The 21,420-nt window shown below is 40.4% G+C and overlaps 1 protein-coding gene and 1 long non-coding RNA gene across 6 annotated transcripts; both read right to left on the bottom strand.

Moving 5' to 3' along the window:
- Positions 1-726: 726 nt before the first annotated feature.
- On the bottom strand, positions 727-2,151 carry LOC306782434. The gene is made up of 2 exons (XR_013772272.1): positions 2,043-2,151; positions 727-1,657 (listed from the first exon to the last, which is right to left on the bottom strand). It is a non-coding gene; the product is annotated as an uncharacterized lncRNA (long non-coding RNA).
- A 2,130-nt stretch (positions 2,152-4,281) lies between these two features.
- ca14 (carbonic anhydrase XIV) lies at positions 4,282-15,727 on the bottom strand. Of its 5 annotated transcripts, XM_079274642.1 has the most exons (13): positions 15,579-15,727; positions 15,204-15,227; positions 11,618-11,797; positions 11,220-11,365; positions 9,342-9,437; positions 9,187-9,253; positions 8,910-9,067; positions 8,337-8,463; positions 7,511-7,534; positions 7,296-7,380; positions 7,074-7,115; positions 5,796-5,849; positions 4,282-5,230 (listed from the first exon to the last, which is right to left on the bottom strand). In XM_079274642.1, the coding sequence occupies exons 1-13, from the start codon at positions 15,646-15,648 to the stop codon at positions 5,119-5,121; spliced, it is 1,185 nt and encodes a 394-aa protein (XP_079130768.1). In that variant the 5' UTR covers positions 15,649-15,727; the 3' UTR covers positions 4,282-5,118. The 5 variants fall into 5 exon arrangements, with proteins under 5 accessions (XP_079130768.1, XP_079130771.1, XP_079130770.1 ...); XM_079274645.1 differs by lacking the exon at positions 5,796-5,849; XM_079274644.1 differs by lacking the exon at positions 7,074-7,115.
- Between the last annotated feature and the right edge of the window lie 5,693 nt (positions 15,728-21,420).

The following is a 21,420-nucleotide window of genomic DNA, read 5'->3' as shown; positions in this document are numbered from 1 at the left end:
ATATTATATATGTATATATGCCTCTGCTCAATAAGCTACGGTGACTTTCAACACTGCGGAATTATTTAACTCTTTTAATGCCTTCATTACACAAATGCCCCAAAGTACAAAGTAAGATTTCAAATTAGGTCAGAATAAATTTTCATTTTTTAAAAATCTGCATAAGTTGTTCAGGTCCTGTCACCTCTCGCCATTTCTTCATCTTTCAATTGCATTGTAGACCTGGAGCACAATTTGTGAGTGTATCAACATATATGGATTTAAGTCAAGTCTTCTTTCATGATTTTGATTTTTGTTTGGAAATCAAATCTTATCAGAGCATCAGTTACAGCAGGGCGGAATCTGTTGTTTTACCTTCTGCAGTTTTGATGACGCACATACTCGCTGTTTGCAAATGTGAATCACTGCCTCCCAGTGTTGGTTTTGTTCTCTAATCTTTATGTTCTGACAAAGAAGTGGTTTTGGTGGAGTTTGTATTTGAAAAAGCTTCTCACATGAGCTGCGAGTTTGACTACAAATATTTATGATCCAGAGATCAAGCGAACATTTAAACTGATATCTCTGGGTGTTGTCACACAAATGTAGTCTTTTATTGGTCATAGCTAAAGAGTTTTCCCTTGTTTCTCTTGTTTGTCTGTTTTAGATTGTCCAGATGATGCTTCATGTTCAGGGTTAAGTTGTTACAATGATCTGTATCACATTTTACGTACTGAAATTAAAACGTCGTGGAAATCGTCTTGTTTATTAAATCATACCATCAATTTATCAAGTTCAATTAAATCCAATTCATGTCTTTCAATGTAAAATACACATCTGTGCCGTTCATGCACTAATTACTGTTACTTTAATTGAAATGAAATGCCTTTAGAGCACCACCCCTCTCCTTATCTCCCAGTGATACAACCTAACAGATACACAGGCATGAAATAGTGGAATATAACACATTACATCAATGTTTTTCCCTTTCGAAACATTGCTGTTCTGAGATTAGTATAGATACAACAACAAACACTTTTCAAATTAAGGTTTTTCCTCAAACGTGTTGAGAAGTCTTAGTGTCCTGTTAGCCATAAACAACAACAACAAGAAGAGCAGATAACAACCAGAGCCACGTCATTTTAAAGCTGGGCGCATCGTCCTTGGTGCGTGTGTCCTGGCAGCCTCTGGCGTTGTTGTTTGGCTTTGCGTCTGCAGAGTTTCCCTCAAAATGGACCGGCAGGCACTGGTTGCTCAGCTCCTCACAGGCCAGGATCAGATGTTTGCTCTCCATTTGGACGCTCCTGATCCCGCACGTCCCCGGCTGACTCCTCACCGTGACAAAAGTGAAAGGCTCCCGGCTGATGCACAGGTTTTCCTTGTATACCGCCCCACCCTTGCTGGTGCACACAGCCTTCACTCTGTCCAGTTCACCTGTGGACAGGAAAGACTGTGTGGGTCTCGCACAGCCCCCGTTCTCGCTGATGTACTTCTCCCACTCGCTCTGGTTCAGAGAATGAGGAAGACCAGAGCGGATGTGGCGTTTGACGAAGGTGTTGTAGCCGTTGTTCTGTTTGGAGAGCTGGCAGGGAGCGTCGTTTTTAGCAGATGTTTGATGACCCATTAGGAGACACACAGCAAGAGGGAGAAAAGCCCCGAGAGCAGCCATTACCCAGCAGTCCTAGAGTGAAACAAATACTGATAAGTCACAGCACTAGAACAAACAATGTACCGTTCAGCTCTATCATCATCATACTCTATCATACTGTTTTACCAAATAAGTTACATGACACGTGCGGAAACAATGCGCAGAAGAGCAGAGCAAAGCCACAGCGGTCTGTGTCTTCAGTATTTTAAACACGACAAGAAGAAGAAGGAGGAGGAGGAGGAGGAGGAGAAGGAGGAGGAGGAGGAGGAGAAGGAGGAGAAGGAGAAGGAGGAGGAGGAGGAGAAGGAGAAGAAGAAGAAGAAGGAGGAGAAGGAGGAGGAGGAGGAGGAGGAGGAGGAGGAGGAGGAGGAGGAGGAGAAGGAGAAGGAGAAGAAGAAGACAAAGAGAACTTCTCTACCTTGTTTTGGTAGCAGGGGAGTCGTCTGTGATTTGAGTGACCTAAAAGCTCCACATGTGAGATATTCCCTCGTTCCTACAGTTACGGTGCAGGTTTCACTTCCTGTGGCAGTGGGAGTGGACTAAACTGTGTGTGTGTGTGCACTACTTAAATGTGTCCACACGGCTGTGCTTTAGAGCATGGGGGATCCAGTTACAGCCATAAATAGTTGTGGTCCACTGAGCTATTTTGGGATTTCTCACTCTGTGTGTGTGTGTGTGTGTGTGTGTGTGTGTGTGTGTGTGTGTGTGTGTGTGTGTGTGTGTGTGTGTGTGTGTGTGTGTGTGTGTGTGTGTGTGTGTGTGTGTGTGTGTGTGTGTGTGCGTGCGTGTGTGCTGCCGCCTTCAGCACAGCTGTTTGTATGAATTTTCCAAATACTAATTTTTGTGTTTTAATTTGTTTTGATCATCAGGGTTTAGAATATTACTATGAAATGTGTCCTCGCTATTACAGCCACATAAGACGGGTGAAGTGCGGAAAAGTCGAATTATTAAATATGGAAAATAGAGTACTGTTTTCACATACAGTATATACCTACAGGCTTCACTTTTCCACCGGTTTACGAAATAAAAAATACAAGTATCAATAAAAATAGGTTTAAAGTATATTTTCTGCTAAATACGTCTTAACAGAGACATCTAAATCATGGTATTTGGGATACTTAAATTGCTTGAGATTTCATTAAAATGACCAAAATATAAAGTGATCAAAATAAAATGGGACTGGAAGTTTATAGACATGTGCACAGTGTGCTTATAGACATAAGCACACTGTGCTTATGGTTGTTTTATTCAGTTTAATCTGAATAAATGTGGAAAAAACATGTCTCCCATTTTCAATTGATTCTACTCTGCAAACATTAACGTGATATTTAATACCAACAAATACAACATTTGTTCAATGGCATCATAAATGCATTACCAACATCAGAGAATAGTAGAGCAGTTGACTTACGTGTTAAAACATAGAAAAACAAAACAATTGCTTTCATAGTAAAAATATATAAAGAAAGCTTCGTGGTCGTCTCATCTCATTTCTGATCTCTTAATAATAATAATAATAATAATAATGTATTTTATTTGTAACGCACTTTTCATTTTTTTTTTTTTTTAATCTCAGAGTGCCACAGAGCCAGTACATAGTAAAAACATGGTAAAAAGCATAGTTAAAACATTTAAAAAAACTATAATAAAATAAAATAAAAAAATCTTGGTCTGTTCGGTTTAACTGTGAAACAATCATCGGTCCTCTAGAGTCGAGATGATGACAATAACGACTATCCCTTAAAGTGAATACATGAAAAAGAAAATATTATAATTAGAACTGAGAATTAAACATATAAATGCTTAAGTTATTTCTACATTTTACTGTCTCTTTCTCCTGTTGGCCTGATTTATTCATTTATTTTCAAAATGCAGTGAATGACATACTCTAATTTATTATTTTTCAAACCCGTGAATTAAAGATTTATTCTAATTTTGAGAAGCCAATCACGATTCTGGGACAAATCAAAGGCTTTATTTAACGTCCCCACAGTCTGCATCGTTGAGGTAATTAGGTTATGCCTTGAGCTGCTGAAGGTTAAAATACATAAAGCACAACCACTAAAAAACACAAAGACACCATGTTGTACTATGTGCTGTTGTGGTCCTATAGGTCCTTCATGAATTCAGAGCATAATGAATAAGGATGCACCGATCCGACTTTTTTAGTCCTGATACCGATAGTGATACCTGGGCTTTGAGAATTAGTAGAAGTATCGATCTGATACCAGTGTTTAATTAATAAGCCATAGGCCTCACTGTGTGGAAACGACTGCGTCATTCTTTTATGTGTAAGGCAACATCAGGCTTCACTTAAACATCACTTTCTTTCTTTGTAAAAGAAAATGTAGCAAGGAAATATGTAGATCTAAATTCAGTGAATTGTTATTTGTTATTAAAATAATGCAACAGAAACTTGGTAAAACATCTTCAAGATTAACAGGAATTACAATTCAAGTGTAAATCTTTTCAATGCAGCAAGAAAGTGGTCAAAACTTCAACAGGAATTTAAGCTGTCTATTAAGTTTATAGAATTGAATTGAGTAGATCGGCCCCATTGTCATTGACTGAACCAGGTATTTGAGTCAGTATCGGCCGATATCCGATATACTGTGGGTGTATTTCAGAAAGTTCAATGTTGATGCATCTTTTTAGTCTAATAGTTTATTGTCCCTTTGTTTAATTATTGAGAATTCTGTCAACAATATGTGGACATTTTTTTGTCAGATTTCTTTGCTCCAGACTAAACGTTGCATTGTTGCAGTCCAAAAAAATATTCCCCCACTTTGAAATAGCTGTTGGGAGTTGTAGTCAGAACAACACACACACACACACACACACACACACACACACACACACACACACACACACACACACACACACACACACACACACACATATAAAATGAAGAAATCAAAGCAGGTGAGGTTGCCAAGTTCGGTATTTCAATGAGGTGCCCATGTTGACAAGTTATATACGACAAAAATCAGTCAGACAAATAGAACCAATCACACTTTTTGCAATAGAATGAACACATGTACATAAATATAACTCATCCATTTACAATATATTCCTCTAAATTGAGTTCAGGGACGTAGTGTTTGAACAGGATCAGTCTTAGAACTTTAAATCCCTCAAAACCTTCGTCATAGATTTTCATTTCATAAGACCTGTGTGTTAATGCTCAAGTCCAGGGGCTAAATAAAATCGTAACATTACATTGAATTCACAGGTCGATATGTCACAAGTCTATTACATGTCATACAGTGCAGTGTGCTTGTGTTTCAAGGCAGGAAGATGAAATAACATCCAAACATGGAACAAACAAAAACAAACAGCTAAATATATTTTACAATGTATTTACATGAACCAATCATGCATCCCAGACATTGCAAGAGCGAACATACTGACGTAGTAACACCAACTGCTTCGCGTGCAAACTGAGTGTGTTGCGAGCGTCTGGACTGAAGCCCTGAAGTGGGCTGTGACGTCAGCTAGAGCTCGGTGTGAGGAGACGGTGAGGGCTCTTCCTTCGTTTCTGCTTCAGACGTCGGGTTCAGAGCCATGTCTTGCTTTTTCTCTTTCTCTTTCTCTGGCTCCTTCATCCTGAAACATGAAAGACAAGAGCAATTTCCACTGAGTCTGACCAATGCTTCCAGCACGCTGTTAGTGTCGACTGTAGAGTGCTATGTTGTCCAGCAGAGGTCCTCATTTGTTAAAGAATACATGGAAGGTTGTGCATGAGTCGATGGCTTTGGTGTACTATAAAATAATTAGTGGAGCTCTGAATGTTGAATTTAGGTCCACCATGAGAATATTTTACCCCTCAGCCACTGAGATATGTTGTATGATGTGTAAGTGGATAAATAAGTACAAATCATTCATGTTATAACAAACAAAGAGGGAGGGAATGCGCTAAAGTGGCTGCATAACGCTCCGTTACAGTTTGAATGTCCACCGGAGGCTTTTTAAAAGACAGTTTTGAGTTGTTTTGCCGACATTCTTCCCCACAGCCCGTAGAAATTCGTTAAGCTCTAATACTACAAAGAGAGGTGTTATAGAAGAGGATGAGTCACTATAAATGGGTGGTTAAAGCAGAGAGAGGTGGTCAGGAATCTAACTCTTAGAGGTTAAGGTTTTGAGGTCAACGGTGATCATTTTTAACGTTAACCTTGACATGTGAGCAGGCCGGTTACTGGGCAGGACGTCCCAGCTAGAGGTAGAGCTGTCACAGATCAAAAGACAGAATCACATGACCAAAACAGAGAGAAGATATTCATCATTTCAAAGAGGCCGTGTGCAAAGAGTTCAAAACTCAGTCTCTCTCCATCCTCCGCTCTGGGAGGTGACATTTTAAAGTAATCGCACACGGCGGATTGACATTATGAAAGCCAGTGGTTCCCAAAGGGGGGTGTAGGGCCCTCTGAAGGCTCCCTGGATCCTCGTGAAGGGGGAGTGAGGGTTATGATAATTTCACTGTAATCTCATTCGAAGATTGAATCTCTGTTCAAATGTCAAAATCTGATTTTGATCCTGAACACCAAGACTCTGAGATAGCACATACTGGAACCTTTATGGGGACTTTGGGAACCCCTGGAGAGGTTAAATGACTGACTGGTGGGACCCGCCACATACTTTCATTCATCAGTGGTGATTATGAGAGAAAATATTGGGAAACAGCCATGTTATTGCAGCATAATGTCAGAGAATTAGATTATCCTTTGCGCTAATCTTTAAGTTGTTTTTAACTTTTATTGTGAAATCTTACAAAGAGGATTATACATTTACTGACATCTCAGGTCAATGCCAAAAACGTCATTTGACCTTTTTATTTTTTATTTATTTTGAAAGAAAGCTGATGGTGTTTTGAATCCGTTCTCATCAAGTGATTGTATGTGTCTGTACTGTGATACTCACTTGTTTCTTGTAGATGCTTGAATAGGTTCCTTGACCCAAAGTTTTATATAAATTTATTATCAATTAATATCAATGAGGATAGACTTAACAATAGAACAATTTTCTCCGATAACGATGTGGATTGAAACACTATGAGATCCTGTTTCTGTATTTCCTCAAACATATTTTGGCCATTTATTTTTACTAGTTTGCTATATATACCAATATATGTTTTATAAGCCCAAATCAGACAGTAATCCCAGCCATGCCAGTGTGTTGGTCAGACTCTAAGTTATATCAGGTTTTCAACATAGATCTCAAATGTCCCTGCAGTGCGCACACACGACTTCAGTTTTTGTAAAATAAAAATGGTGTTTATAAATAGATTTAAAAAAGCTGTATTATATTCCCAGTTTTCGTCAATAACCCTTTGTTTGTCATGCTATTGATCAAAGATCTGCGCTTCAGGATATCTGTCAAGCACAAAAAGAAGAAGTCACGCTGTCAGTGCAAAGTTGTGCATCCTTGTCAGTAATGAGATCAGGTAAACCACCTGTTTACCACGACTGATTCACCGTGGAGGAGTGTCAAAAATCTGCCAAGAGATAGGAGAAGGAGAATGAGAAGAGACGGGGTACTTCCACATTGACGGCTCCCACCGTTTCTGCAGATTAAAACCAGTTAAACCAGAACAGCGGCAGACTTGTGGCTGCCTCCAGCCGTTGAAAGAAGCAGAAACAGAGAAATGACGGAGCATCGCAGCGAAGCGCCTCACCGTATCGTCTTCACGATGAAGCGAATGATCACTGCCAGACCTACACAGCCACACATCACTCCTATTACTACAGCTGTGACTTCACCTGCAGAAGAAAAGAAAACAACAGAGCTGTTGAAATGTTAAAAGCATTGATGTGATTATCAGTGGTATCAGGCAGACGGTTACTTACAAAAAAAAAAGCACATATACAGTAAAAGCACAAATATACTTACCGGAAGAGAGCGCCTTCCCTGATTCTACAACAAACAAAAGATTGATGAAATCAGTCGATTTTTAGATCATACACATTTATTTGTTGGTGAATCTCAGCAAAATCTGCCTTTCAGCTGTTTATGGATATTGCTTCCTTTGACAACAGTGCTGCTGTCACAGGTCTTCCAGTTCAGTCACTCCCTACAATGAGGACTTCACACAAGTTCTTTCTCCTTTGTCTTTGTCTACCACTCTGTCTCCCTCTTTCACTTCTCTGTGTTCCCTTTTTCCTCAGTTAGACTCTCGTGATAACAATGGAGTCACTGTTTAGTTTCTGCAAATACTGTTTTTTTTTCGAATCAGCTAGCAAACAAGTCCCCCTTGCTTTTCCACCCCTCCCCCCTTTATTTCTGTCCCTCTCTCGACTCCTGCCGTCCAAAGGCTCTTTCACTCGGACAAAGTCACCGGTAATCCTTAACATTCCCACATTTCTCTGCACATTCCACCTTTCATTCTCTGCATGGACTGTGCTAATTGCTATGGTCCACATGGCCACCCACTGGCTTCTTATTGTGGTTTGCGTTACAGCGGGCTGACGTTACAATCCACCAGCTCAGACGTGCTGTTCTGCTGAAACACTGGTCACCGCAGATTACCTGTGACCTTTTGCAACTTCACATTTGTGCAACCTGAAAGGATAAACTTTGAGAATATGCTTCTCATTTATTACCCGAATAAATCCCAAACATTCTAAGGAGGTCGTTTTCAGGCAAATGATTCCTAACACAGCATGTGCTTATCGTTCATCTCAGCAGTCAACACAATGATGAATTGTGTCGGTCTAACCTGCGCTGAAGGAGGCGAAGGCGACCCTGTGGTTGATCGGCTGCGTCGCTCGGTAGTTGTCCTGCAGCAGCATCCTGTCTGGATCGTTGGCTTTACTGGAGTAAAGTATTGTCTCCATCTTCAGCAGCTGGAGGGGAGAGGTGAAGAGGAGAGGAATGGAAAAAAAACTGTTACAGTCGTCCTGATGCATGAAACTTAAAAGAGAAGGCAAATGACCGAAGTAGCAGTAAACAGGCAGTCAACAGTTGTCAGTTCAAATATAATAAAAGTCCCTTTGTAAACTGATTTAGTGAGCAAATGTTAAGTCGTGTTGTCAAGTGGTAGATATTACTTCCCATATCTAAGTTTGACACTAACAGTGGATTGAGGTAGTGATTAGAATACTTTTCACCACTCTTCAGTCGTGTCAATAATTTTATTTTGGTTATAAGCAGACTGACAAATCATGTCACACAAGTTTGTTTATTATGTTACTTCTAATTCATACTTCTTTCCTAAAAGGTTGAGGCTGAGTTGAGGCTCGTGTGCTCCACTTCTGCACGCTTTCGATGAGTCGCCGTGTCTCAGCTTTACCTGTGCCTTTGAGATTTGAATCCTCTCGTTAAACAGTGTCCACATCACACTCTGGTAGCAGGGCGGCGTCGTGAGGGAGCCGTTGTAGCGGTAGTAGCGTCCCAGATCCTTCGGGAGCAGGGACTGGATGTCAAAGGCTGGAATGGACACCTTCTGATCTGCCAGTCGATGGAAGGATGAGAAAATGATTGCTGGAGTCAAACATCTATATAAATATAAAGTATATGCAAATATGCTTTACAACAAAATATGTAAAGAATTTAGAAAGTAGACGTACCAGCATGTCTGATGCGGCTCAGGTAGTTGAGGATGTTGTTAAATGCTGGGTTGGTCTCCTCAGCCGTCTGGGAAACCAAAACTCAGGATTTCATTTGGATTGCTTGGCTCAAAATACAATGAATGCCACTGTGAATTAGCATTTGTTTTTATTACCACAATGAGAACTCCTAAAACAGCCAAGCCGTCACTCTGCGTCATTGCTGTGGACATGTTGGGGTAGAGCTCAGAGTTGTAGTGCACCACATGTAGCTGGAGAGAGGAGGAACACTGTCAGTTCGTCCATTCACACTCATGAGAAGGAGAGAGACGTCCTGGTTTATCCTCCTGACAGCCGAGGGTTAAAAGAAGAGCGAGGGGGAGTGACTGGGAGAGGGAGAGCTGCCTGCAAACTCAGTTTTCCTTCTGAGAGAATGACCGAAGAAAAATAAAGAGCAACGAGGAGACTGATGTGAATGAGAAAGAGCTTAATTGTCCCATTATATAAGAAGACCACTCATGCAAGACATGTTCCATTCTTTACTATTTGTCATCTCTTTTGTTATGTTTGTGATTTTCTTTTCTTTTTCACACCGTCTCATGATTTTTGTCTTTTTAATCTGCTTAAATTCAAGGACCCATCGTGGATTGGTCTGGATGCCTTCCCTTCTGTTGTTAACTTTGGATGGCTCAAAGTGTGTGTGAAGTTTGGGATGGGTTGATTTGTTTGGTGGTCATTTTTCTTCTTTATTTTGGCATGTAGATTTGCTGATTTAGTGTTCATCTGGACATTTGTATTAATTGTGCTTGTAGCCAGTTGTACTTTGCGGTGCATTTCGTATTTTGGCTATTTTTGTGGATGCTTTTGTTTCTGTTTTGTGTTTGTTTTGCAGCATTTTGGGCTGTGGCTGAATTTTGTTGGCTCACTTGAACATGAGGTTCAAATTGGAGCAGTTAGTTGACTCTCCTACCAAGGAGGGGCTTCATGGGTGTACTGAAGGTAATATACTGTTAATTGCTGAAGGCCAGTAATAATAATGTTCATCCATAAGGAATAATATCAAATTTGATTTTGAGGCAAAATTATTAAAACAAAATAATTTCTTCGATGACATAGTGTAACGTTAAAAAAAAACGAGAGTGAATTTTCGGGAACATCAATCAGGTAAACTTGTGTTTTCTTCTCTAACTTGATTTGCAGGGTGTCTCTCTCGAGTCTTTTTTGCTCACCAAATGTTAGCTGGGCTGTGCATCTCTTGGTCTGTCTATGTCTTACTCACCAGCCACTTCTAGGGCTGTTCTGTTGCTTTATGCCTGACAAAAGTGAGAGTGAAGTACGACCAGTCAATCACAAGGTAACCACGCCTAAAGCATGCCCTGCTTTATGGTCTATTTTACTCTGAATGGCACCATGATTTACTGAATGAATATCATGTTGTATTGAAGAAGATGTGAAACTAGCAATTTAGACCATAATCTCGTGCTCAGAAGGTTTACTGGGCTAACAATTCAAGTGAGTAGGAGGACAGTTTTTTCATAGAATTCTATACAGTCAGATTCCAGCAGGTTGAAGGCACTTCTGCATCAGCTTCACTTTTTAGATCCAGAGGTTGCTGCCTGGTAGATGTGTGTCCTATAGAAATGTGTGCATTGCTTAAATCTGCAGTGTAATCCACGTTAATCTGCTGTTTCATGTTTGTATAATTATAAAGTCTCAGTTAAATCACTGTTCTCTGGAACACTGTAGAACACTTTTTTTATCCTCTTGTCTATAACAATGAACAGAAATTTGTTCGCTTTCGGGGTTTTTTGACATTGTAAATCTTGATTCAGAATCTTTTTGAACAGATTTATTTTTGCGTTGGACATTGTGGTCAATCTGTTTGGGTTTCTTCCATTTAAATAATATCAGAATAGATATAATCACAAGAGGTAAACTGTCGGTTCATATTTTTGTACAAAATCTTAAAAATGACGAACATGACACGACTTGACCTCGACCGCCCCTTTACTCTGGTTATTTCACCATTTACAGTGAGCCGTGTTTAAACGTACCTCTGCATCTGCACTCAGTCCGTTGATGGTGTGTTCACCGCCCCCGGGACTCGGGCCGCCGCTGCCCCAGTGGAGGTGCATTTGCACAGCTGTAAAGAGCCAGGGCAGCCCCCCTAGTCCCATCCAGTCAGGTAGCTCAATGACCGCTGATGGAGAGAGGAGCAAAACAAGAGCCGACTCTCTGAGTTCAACTGACAGGGGAAAGATAGCGGAGAAGAAGTACTTGGAAGGCATTTTTCTTGAAAATTACTTGAAAAAATCTTAACATTTGAAGCATCTCCTGAATTCCAAAGTCAAAGGTTTGCTGCCAGGTTACAATTGAGGATAGTGCAATATAAACAGATCAAGCGTGAGGCTGCTTGGATACCTAAGTGGGTCGTGTTAGCTGCCACAGTTACCTGTGTGTCCATTGTTGTACATAGTGAAGGGCTTGTTGCCGTGCTGGCTGTAGCCCAGTGGGGTCAGGGGGATCAAACTGGGGTCATATTTAGTCTGGGTGGTAACCACATCAACGGGGGACTGAGAAGTGCCACCACAGTCGGGGAAGTACTGCGACCACTCGGACTGACCCACCAAGCCTTTGACAAGAGAAAAGACAGAAAACAATGATGTCACCAAATCACACAGCCAACTGGCTTCCAGTCGTCCAGTGAAAAGGCTCCATTGATTGGTCTCTAATTATATAAGACAGTTAAGTGGGTTCTTTTTAGGTTCACAGCCTCATGGTGGTGAATTGGATAAAACTTATGATCAGAAAATAAACACAAATATGATTTTTGAAATTGGATTTCTGACCACACAAGATTTTATTGTTTATTTGTGGGCAATTCAGGTTATAAAGGATCAACAACAACAATGTTCATTGATGCTACATTGAAAACAAGTTGAATCTGAATAGATGTTTCATTAAATTCCACATTCCAGCATGAACCTCGGTTACAATTGTTCTGCCAACATTTAGCCAGGTTTTCCTTCAGTGATGCATTTTGCCCGTCAACACTGGCATCAATCAGAACACATGGAGGGGTGTGTGTGTGTCCATAACCACAGATAGCATCGTCTCAATAATCATTTCTAACCACAGCTGAAATCTTTTGTTGAACTATAATGAATGCTGCTCTGGATCAGACTCTCAAGACTAAAATTAAGATGCAGGTGACGTGTACCTCCCATGAAACAAAGACACTCACACACATATGAACGGCGACAACAATCAGGTGATCGAGGCACCTCATTAAATAACTATGTCAACTGACAACCACAACATAATCAATACAGAATGTCACTTGAGCCTTATATCACCTTTTCCAGACTTGGTTCTACACTATTATCCAGATGCTCTGACATCTTTAGTATGTTTGCAGTTGAATTACAGAATTAAATGAGCCTTTAAAGATGTAGATCCTAAAGGTGTCGAGAATAACGGAATAACTGTAATGCTATTTAGCTGTATGAGCATCTGCAAAATGTGCACAGGTCACGAACATAATAGATTATTTTATATACAAAATGTATTTGATCTTGCATTAAGTAATATGAAATGTTTTTGCCTGAAGTAAAAATGATTTCCTATATAAATATGATTATTCTTTTATTAATTGTCCGTTTCCTGTATAGCAAACAGATAAAAATATTGTATCCCAAAGCCAAATATTAAAGATTTACAACTGAATATTTGCTTGTTAGAATTTATATTTTGTCATGGCAGGCAAAACCACACAAATAGTCGAATCGCAGGAAAAAATGTAAAATGACGACTTTGATTTCTTAATGACAAATCTAACTTCACATTTTTACAAAATAAAAATTCTCATAAAATAACGTTTACATTTTTGAAACTTCTTCTCAGAATGACCAACATATTATCTGAAAATATGTAAAAGTGTGTTTTTGTACGTTTTTACACGAATCATATAGAGATTGAATGGTTACAGTTCAGTTATTGTAAAAATCTACTGCTAATGTCTAATATCAGCTAATGTACTCATATGTATACCCGACTGTATTTATGTAGTAAAATATGTTCTATTTTAAATTCAACAATTAATTGGCATGTGAAAAATTCAGATACATATTGAGAAAGTGACTGAGGGAGAAAAGAGTGATTCAGGCTCTGGTTCACTGAGTAAAAAAGGAAACTGGTCTCCCCAATTGCATAATAAAAGAAAGTTAGAGAAAAGACGAAGAAGAGAGTGACATGTGAATCAAAGAATCTGAATTTCAATTGCAGGGAGAGGAATGCTTTAGAAAACAGATGTCACAAAACAATGTGTCAGTCGTTGCAAAAAAAAAACATAATTCATATATTTGCAATTGCAGATTTTGCAAATGCTGAAGCTGTTAATAACGAGCATGTACGTTTCTGTAAAAAGGCTGAATACAAAAGTAAAAGCCAAACGAACCCCACAATGAGCACTGTGCCGTGTTCGTCATACAGTCATGCCTCTCGCTCTCTTGCACACACACAATGTGAGGAGGGGACTTTACATTAGTCACAATTCTCCTCTGATTCTCACACTGCTGCTTTCCCAGCGCCTGCAGCCCCCACCTTGCACACCTCTAATCTGTTTTCTGCCCCACCGCGCCCCCCCCTACCCTTCACTCCTCTCCACAGCAAACAACCCAACTTCAAAAGTGAGTCCCGTGGCCCCCCCCCCCCCCCCCCCCCCCATGGAGGTCCCCATGGTAACTGGACTGGAGGGGACGAAAATTCTGACCCTCTGCACCTCCCCGAGCATGACATCAGGCAGGATAAAACAACACACACACAGTACATGTATTTACTCACTTATCATGATGAGGAAATGATGGAGTGTGAGACCGACTGTCTCTTCAGTACTTTATATAACTGTCCGTCTCGCGTGGGGAAAAACCCAAACATAATAATACCGCTCTTTCGTGTGACAAAATGTTGTGCATAACAAAAATGACTTTCCACTTCAGCTAACAGCTCAGCGGCGGCCACATCATGCAATACTGCATTGCACAACATGCCTCACACACACACACACAGAACCTCACTCATTCATACGGACTGTCGATGAATCTCAGTGTAAAGTCCAAGATTACACCACATATATCTGCACACCACATATATTAAAGCCTAAATTAAAGCCTCCAGATACCAGTTCTCTCCAGTCACAGCCTCTTTGGTTTGCTGTGCATTCTGCATGTACTGTACACCGACGTTGCTCTCCTGAATACATGCCGAGATTGGTGGTCTGTGTGCCCCATTCATTCCCACAATGTCATTGTCCGCGGCATAGGCAGCCAGTGTGCGTCCACAACACAATCAACACATAACTTATTGTGCGCTGCAACAATACAGGGCAGGATTTGCTCTGCTTTTGCTTCATCCCGTCCCATCTCCCTCTCTCTGTCCAACACCCTCATCCTCGTGCACCTGCCTCCCTTCTGCCGCCTCCCGCCTCTCTCTCTCTCTGCCTTTTTCTTGCTTTCTTCCTCTCGATCCCCCTCCACCCCTTCACCGTCTCTGTGTGACTGCTGTGCTCATGCCAGCTTGTTCAACTGTTACTAATACAGACAGAGAGAGAGAAGTAGAGGGAAATGGAGGGAGAGGGGTTCGGAGATATGAGGGGGAAATCCTACACAACGCACAATAGAGTGTATGAATGTTTTAGAGACACAGGTTTAACATGTGAGAAACTTTGAGTAGTTTCATTCAGATAGTTGCACTTATTTTCAGTAAACTTTAGGATGTCTTCGTCATTATCCTGAATGAGGACAAAAGAAATCAATCACATCAATTGCCTCTTTATTTATTACAGACTTGACTTTTGGATTTTGCTAAAGTTTATAATAATTAAGCCCCAGATTACAAATCATATCTGACATATGTAAAATGAATCCAGATTATCATTCACCCTCTTTGTATGTTGTTGTTTATCTTTTCTAATCAGGCCGTGCTAAACTTTACATGGAGAGAGATGAGATTATATGTGTTACAAATGAACTTGAACTCACCAGTGTAGGTCCAGGAAACTTCCTCTGAAAAAAATGAATAGAAAAACTTCTAAAACTCTTATTTTTGTCCTCTTCCTTTAGTTCACAATGGTTCTAGATTTGATTTTCATTTAAAAAAATGGACCATGTCAAATGCATCACATCTGTGAAATTAAATATATTTCACATAACTCCATAACAAATTGGGTTTTCATCATTTCTCATCAGTTATCATTAATATCATTACGGTTCAATTTTTAACAAGCGCTCCAATACTGCTGAAATCCAATTGTTATTTTGGAAATTTGAATACGGCTCACACTGTAACACCCAAACAATGCACAAGAGCAAAACAACCTCACATGATGCTGATTATTTAGTTGATTAAGACCTTACCAGCAGCAGGGGCAGTCGTCCACTGGAAGCACTGAAGCATTAGAAGGATAAAAAGACCCAAACAGTCCATGTTAGCCCTCCTTGCCCATACACAGCAATGAATAAACGTGAAAATAGAGATGAGGAGCAAGTGAGAGAGAAAGAGAGAGGGAGAGGGACAGAGAAAGGGAAAGGGGGGAGAGACCGACTGGTCCAGCGATCCCACCTGCCACAGCTCTGTTTAACAGCCAGACTGTGGATGTTACATGCCGGCTCCACTCTGGCATGCAGGGCACCACAACAGGTCTCGGCAAGAGAGAGATGGAGAGAATGTATGAAGAGAGGAGAGAGAGAGAAAGAGAGAGTAGGCAGAGATGGAGAGAAATCAGGGACGTAAAAAGGGACCAGTGAGTGAGAACTAATTCAGTGTTACATAGTTGCTGGAAAAGGAGGTTGAGAGGAAGAGAGGGCCAGAATGCAGCGCTGGGAAAAGGAGGTTACTGCGTTGTCACAGTGGGACACAAAAGATGGCAAGGGAGCCACATGACACCACAAACAAATGTACAGATCACAGGGGAGAAATGTGAGGATCTGAGAAGAGGCGTCTGAATGCTAAACGTTTTTTAAAAGTGTTTCTGAGCTCTTGCTAGGTGAGAGAAAGTTGTTTCAGTTTGACAATAAATTTCATCTGACTTCAATTTGCAATGTCTTTTTTTCGTAAATACTGGATATGAGAAGAATAACTGACAGAGAAGAGAGGATGTGTCACTTAATGATTCCCAAGTACATATATCGCTTAATACAAAGCAATAAACATATTATTTAAATAAAAGTCTTACAGATTGCACTTTAAGGTCTTTAAACTAGATCTTGACACAGATGTTCACTTCTGACAAAAATAAATGTAGTTTTCACCTGAATGCCTACAGATGTGTTCACCTGCAGTTGGAGAGGTTTCACTAAAAACCGAAAATTCTCAGATTTGAGGAATCTGAGAATAAAACCTCACTTTTTCCCACGGTGGGATGCTGCTACAGCTTCAACCGAGTGCAGAATGTTTCTGATCGTACTGATCGACGTTTAAAGGATCAGCTTGGTGTTCATCTTTATTTTCCTTTTTCTTATTATTCTTACATGGCTGTTTCATTATTTCTCCAGGAACCCACAAACCAACCATAGTGCTCAAATGAAAAATTGGTTCATTGATTGACAGGAGATTAACCAGCAACAACTGCAATTATTGTTTTTCAAGCAAAAATGTCAAAAAAAATGATGTGATGGTAAACTCAATATCTGACTGTTGGTCTGATTAAAATAAGAAAAAGTTAAATAATTTGGAAAATGTGATCTTGGGCTTGGATCTTGATTTTTGTTTTGATTATTTTTCTGATATTTCATACACTGAACAATTAATGTTTATTGAAAAAAAAAGAAGAATCGCCAGATGTGCTGATAGTGGAAATAATTGTTACAGCCTTAATATTATGACGCCTGCTGAGCTCGGGCCCTAATCTGCTTGTTTTCTCATGTAGTTCATATACAGATCAGCATTAATTTGAGACTGTTTCATAACCAGTCAAAAGTTCCTCACAGCAACTTTAATGCTCGCCTGAATGTTGGTAGCTGACGAACAACAACATTTAAAAATGGCACTTCATGTCAAAATGTTGCAGCCCCTTGGCATATGGTATAAGAATAATTTAATGTAATATATGGAAAACAAATGAAACCTTTCAGAATCAAACGGTGTCCACCATTTCGTTTTTTGGTTTCAATTTTTAATTTGGTTTATTAATGATAAAATTAACATCTGTGCTTGTCGCACTATGACAAATCAAAATATCTGCTGTGAAAAAAGGACCGGGTTTTTTCATGTTCACTCTCTGTTTGGATTGCACAAACCTCTAACGTTCTGTGAACTTAAATGTGTTACAGTCCGAACAAATACTGGAAGTGAGTTCTGTTTTAAAATGCTATGTTTCGGATTTACAGTATGTCTTTATTATAAAGGTAACACACACTGAGCATAAACTGTGCAGGGACTTTAACGGACGACTTGTTCAGGTTTGAACACGAGGGGGAGCCCTCTCCACGTGACATGTTTTAGGCTGATTCTTTATACAGACAATCCACCCTAAAACTGAATTTAGATTGTTTCATTGTTACAACCCTGATACTGCTCCTCATACAACAAATAATGGAACAACGGTGGTTATTTTGATGAGACATGGTGGCTCACAGCTATATTACAAAATACATTTGGATGTAACTTAACCAATATATTTTTCATATTTTTATGAGAAATGTTTTTTTTTTATATTTATAATTCTTGACTTTCGCAGTAGGTTCTATTTTCTTTTTCTCTTACTATGTGTATTTTATGCACCAAAATACCAGAGTGAACCCCATATGTGAAAACCTACTAAAACTGATTCTGATTCAAATTGTGTTTTTAAGGTGAATTCTCCCTTTAAAATCTCAAAGGAAATCCGGCCAAGAGAGTCGTTTGATCTGGATTACATCACATGCAGGAGTCAAGGATACATTTAAAACGTTAACATAAAACTGCAAAAGGTTGCATCACTGACTGCATTGAGCATGGCAACTCTAGAAGATGGATGGGTGGATTATGACGTATTTGATTGTCTTTATTTGATTGTCTAAATTCTATTTAGTGGCCTAGTCCGCTGAATTTAGTTGTTCTATTACATATCTATTGATTAGCCTATGAGTAGTATTAGTCATTGTCAAACTCTTGTATTCTTTTATTCTTGTGGTGACTGATATTTCTCACGTGATCTCAAATCTCTGGCGCTATAAATCCACAGTTTTATTTATCCTCCATCTCCTCTGTCTCTCTCTGCTCCATCTCTCCACACAACATGAAGCGCTTCAGCCAAATTATGCAACGGCGATAACCTTTGCAGGCCTCCCATTGGTCGCTCAGCGTTCCATTAAAGGGCGTGGTTAGAGAATGCTCACGTACACTATTGGCTGCGTCTTCACAGTGGGGGGTGTCATCTGAGTTCATTCACAAATCGAGCTGTGGAGCGTCTCTCCGACATGTGAAGAGGCCTCTGTTTATACTGATGAACACATGTCCCGGATCCGCAAATGTGAGCGGGCGGAAAAGGCTGCAGCTCTGGCAGAAGAAGGAATGTGACTGGTTTTAAATAGACGTTGATGTTTTTCGTGATTTATGGGCAAATGACAGCCTTTTACAAACATAACATTATATATAATCTCTGATAACATAAATAGTCCAACGCTTTACATTTGAAGAACAATCATTTAAGAGCAGGCTATACTGCTTGTCACAGCAGTAAATATGAACTGGAGCCTACTTTCGACGATGAGGGATATACAACCATATACATATAAACAGTAGAAAAGGGAAGATGTTATTCATCTTGTTTCTTTGTGAAAGTTGTAGTATGCCAGTCATGAAGAAGGAGAAGTCAGATGGACAAATGCAGTGCAGAGAGGACACAGCAATGTGTCACTGTTTCCCTGTTGAAACAGGATATGTTGCTCAGCTGCTGCAACCAGAGTGGCAGACCATAGGATAATGTACCTATGTCACGTAAGCACACGGCCTCAGCAGTGCATCTACAACTCATTTTAGACTGTATTGTAACTTAATCTGCAACATATCTGTTTGTATTCCAGATGTATATACATCTCCGTCTTCAGCAACATAACTGAAACAGGCTGTGTTTTCCATAGGCGACCCGTTTGACACACTGCTCTTTGACCCACTTCAGTGACAAAAGCACCATCCATGGGCTTAGGCTTCACGTGGTCACGCTTATTGAATTCTAAACTATGTCAATACAAAGGGGCTGATAATGACAAGGGGATGGAGGAACAACACACAGAAACCAGGTGGGGGATGGGACGGAAAGGAGATGGAAGGATGGTAATGACGGGGGTGGTTTTCAACCCCATGAACTGTTGGGTTCACGTGCTGCAGAGGAATGCTGTGGGGGTTGGAGATATTTTTCCATTGACCTAGTCCCAGTAACCTAGAAAAACAGGAACCTCTCCCTTGGTTTACTATTACCAAAGGTTAACCTTTATTGTGTTTTGACAAAAAAGAGGGGCTGGTGTGATCACCTGATGTTGAGGTGACTAATTGATGGTACACAGTTACAAGGCTCAAAGACAGGCAATGTCAAGGACACGGCTTAATGTATGTGTGTTGAGGGGAGGGTGCAGTGAGTTCATGTGTATGTTGTAGTGGGGGATGGGAAGACACTACATCCCTGGCTCTAACATGCAAGGCGCTTAGAGGCATCCACCACTCCTCATGCTCTAACCCGGTATTTCACGTCTAAAAATACCAGTAAAAGCCAGCATAATAACTGAACCACGATTAAGGGCTTATGAGGGGCGAAAATACCAATATGAACGTGGGACAGCAAGTGTGCATGCGTGTCTTTGGTCTGTTCATATATGGCGGTTGTATACTGCACTGCTTGTTTCAAGTGAGGGTCACTGACTTCACTCTGCAGTAACCTTAAGTGGAAGGATAAGCTGCTGCGTGGCCAAAAGTAATGGACCTGTAAACGGACCTGCTGCATTATGGTCAAATCTCTGTCACCATACATTTTCATGTATTAGTGACTTTAACAATAGAGCCACGGCGACACAAAATAGAATGTTGTCTTTTGTCACTTTTCCAGTTGTGCAACCTGTACAATGACACTTGTTGTAAGAGAAATATTTTGTGATGTTTTTGTGTCACAAAGAAGTCAGTTTAACATATGAGACAACTGAAGAAAATACACGTCTGTTAAAACAGATAAATGTACAAAAATGTGACAATAACACATTGTGAGTGTCCGCTATACTAGCCAAGATAATAGGGTTAAAGAATTATGTTATAATAATAGGTCGACCTATCCGCAGCCATGTGACCTGATCCAGAAGATTTCCCATCTTGATGACTGACCCAATTTATATACCTTTACTGTGTGATTACATATTTAATATACCTGTTTTGATCCTGTGTTTCTACTTTTGCCTCTTCCTTGTCTGTTTGCACTGTCCACTATGCTGCTGTAATCCTGCAAATGTCCCCGGCTGTGGGACTAATAAAGGATTATTTGATCTTATCTTTATCTTGAAGAGCCTTATTTGCAGGGCTGAATAAAGGCGGAGGGAGCCATTGAGGTGTATTAGCATTCCTCAAATATGGAAGTTGAGTTGTGTCATTGAATCAAATCGGGGATTATGGATGTTTACTGGAGACTGAGTCTCTACACTGTGATTAATGTGCGAGTGCTCTATTTCACCATAATCCCATATAATGTCAATGGCACGGTCTGTGTGAGGCCGGACTCTCCACACAGAGGTCATTGTTAAGTCTGTTTTTCAGTCAGAACAATATGAGATGAGATTTGAATGACTGATTATTGGTCCGTCAGTCTCAGAAGCGAAGAGAAAATGTGATCTCTGCTTTGCTGGTGTTTGTTAGATCTGCAGGCATTTGTTCAATTAGGCACTATGTTCCTGAACTGGGTTGCCTAAGGTTTCTTTATTTTCTGGCTTTTATTTTCTGGCTATTTTCAGTCTTTTAACGTTTTGGTAGCGATTTGTGAGGAGGCGGGGAGATACACGTTGTGCACGTTCCCTGCCACATTGATGCATATAACATATTGAGCATCTCGCGTGCCGACGCCGCGGTGCGTGCTCGTGTTTACACCCCGCTTGCTTGTAGTAGAGCAGGCCTGCCCCCGACCACCATGCGCACGGGCGACACATGCAGGGCCGTGAGTGCCCGGGTCGCTGTCCAATCAGCGGCGAGCAGAGCGATCACTGGCTGGACGGGTCGGCCACTAGCGTCGGGCGGGCAGCCAAT

This window comes from Melanostigma gelatinosum, assembly GCF_949748355.1.
Source record: "Melanostigma gelatinosum genome assembly, chromosome: 9".
NCBI classification, from domain to species: domain Eukaryota; kingdom Metazoa; phylum Chordata; class Actinopteri; order Perciformes; family Zoarcidae; genus Melanostigma; species Melanostigma gelatinosum.
Note: the sequence above shows the minus strand (reverse complement) of the source record. Positions and strands in the feature narration are given on the sequence as shown.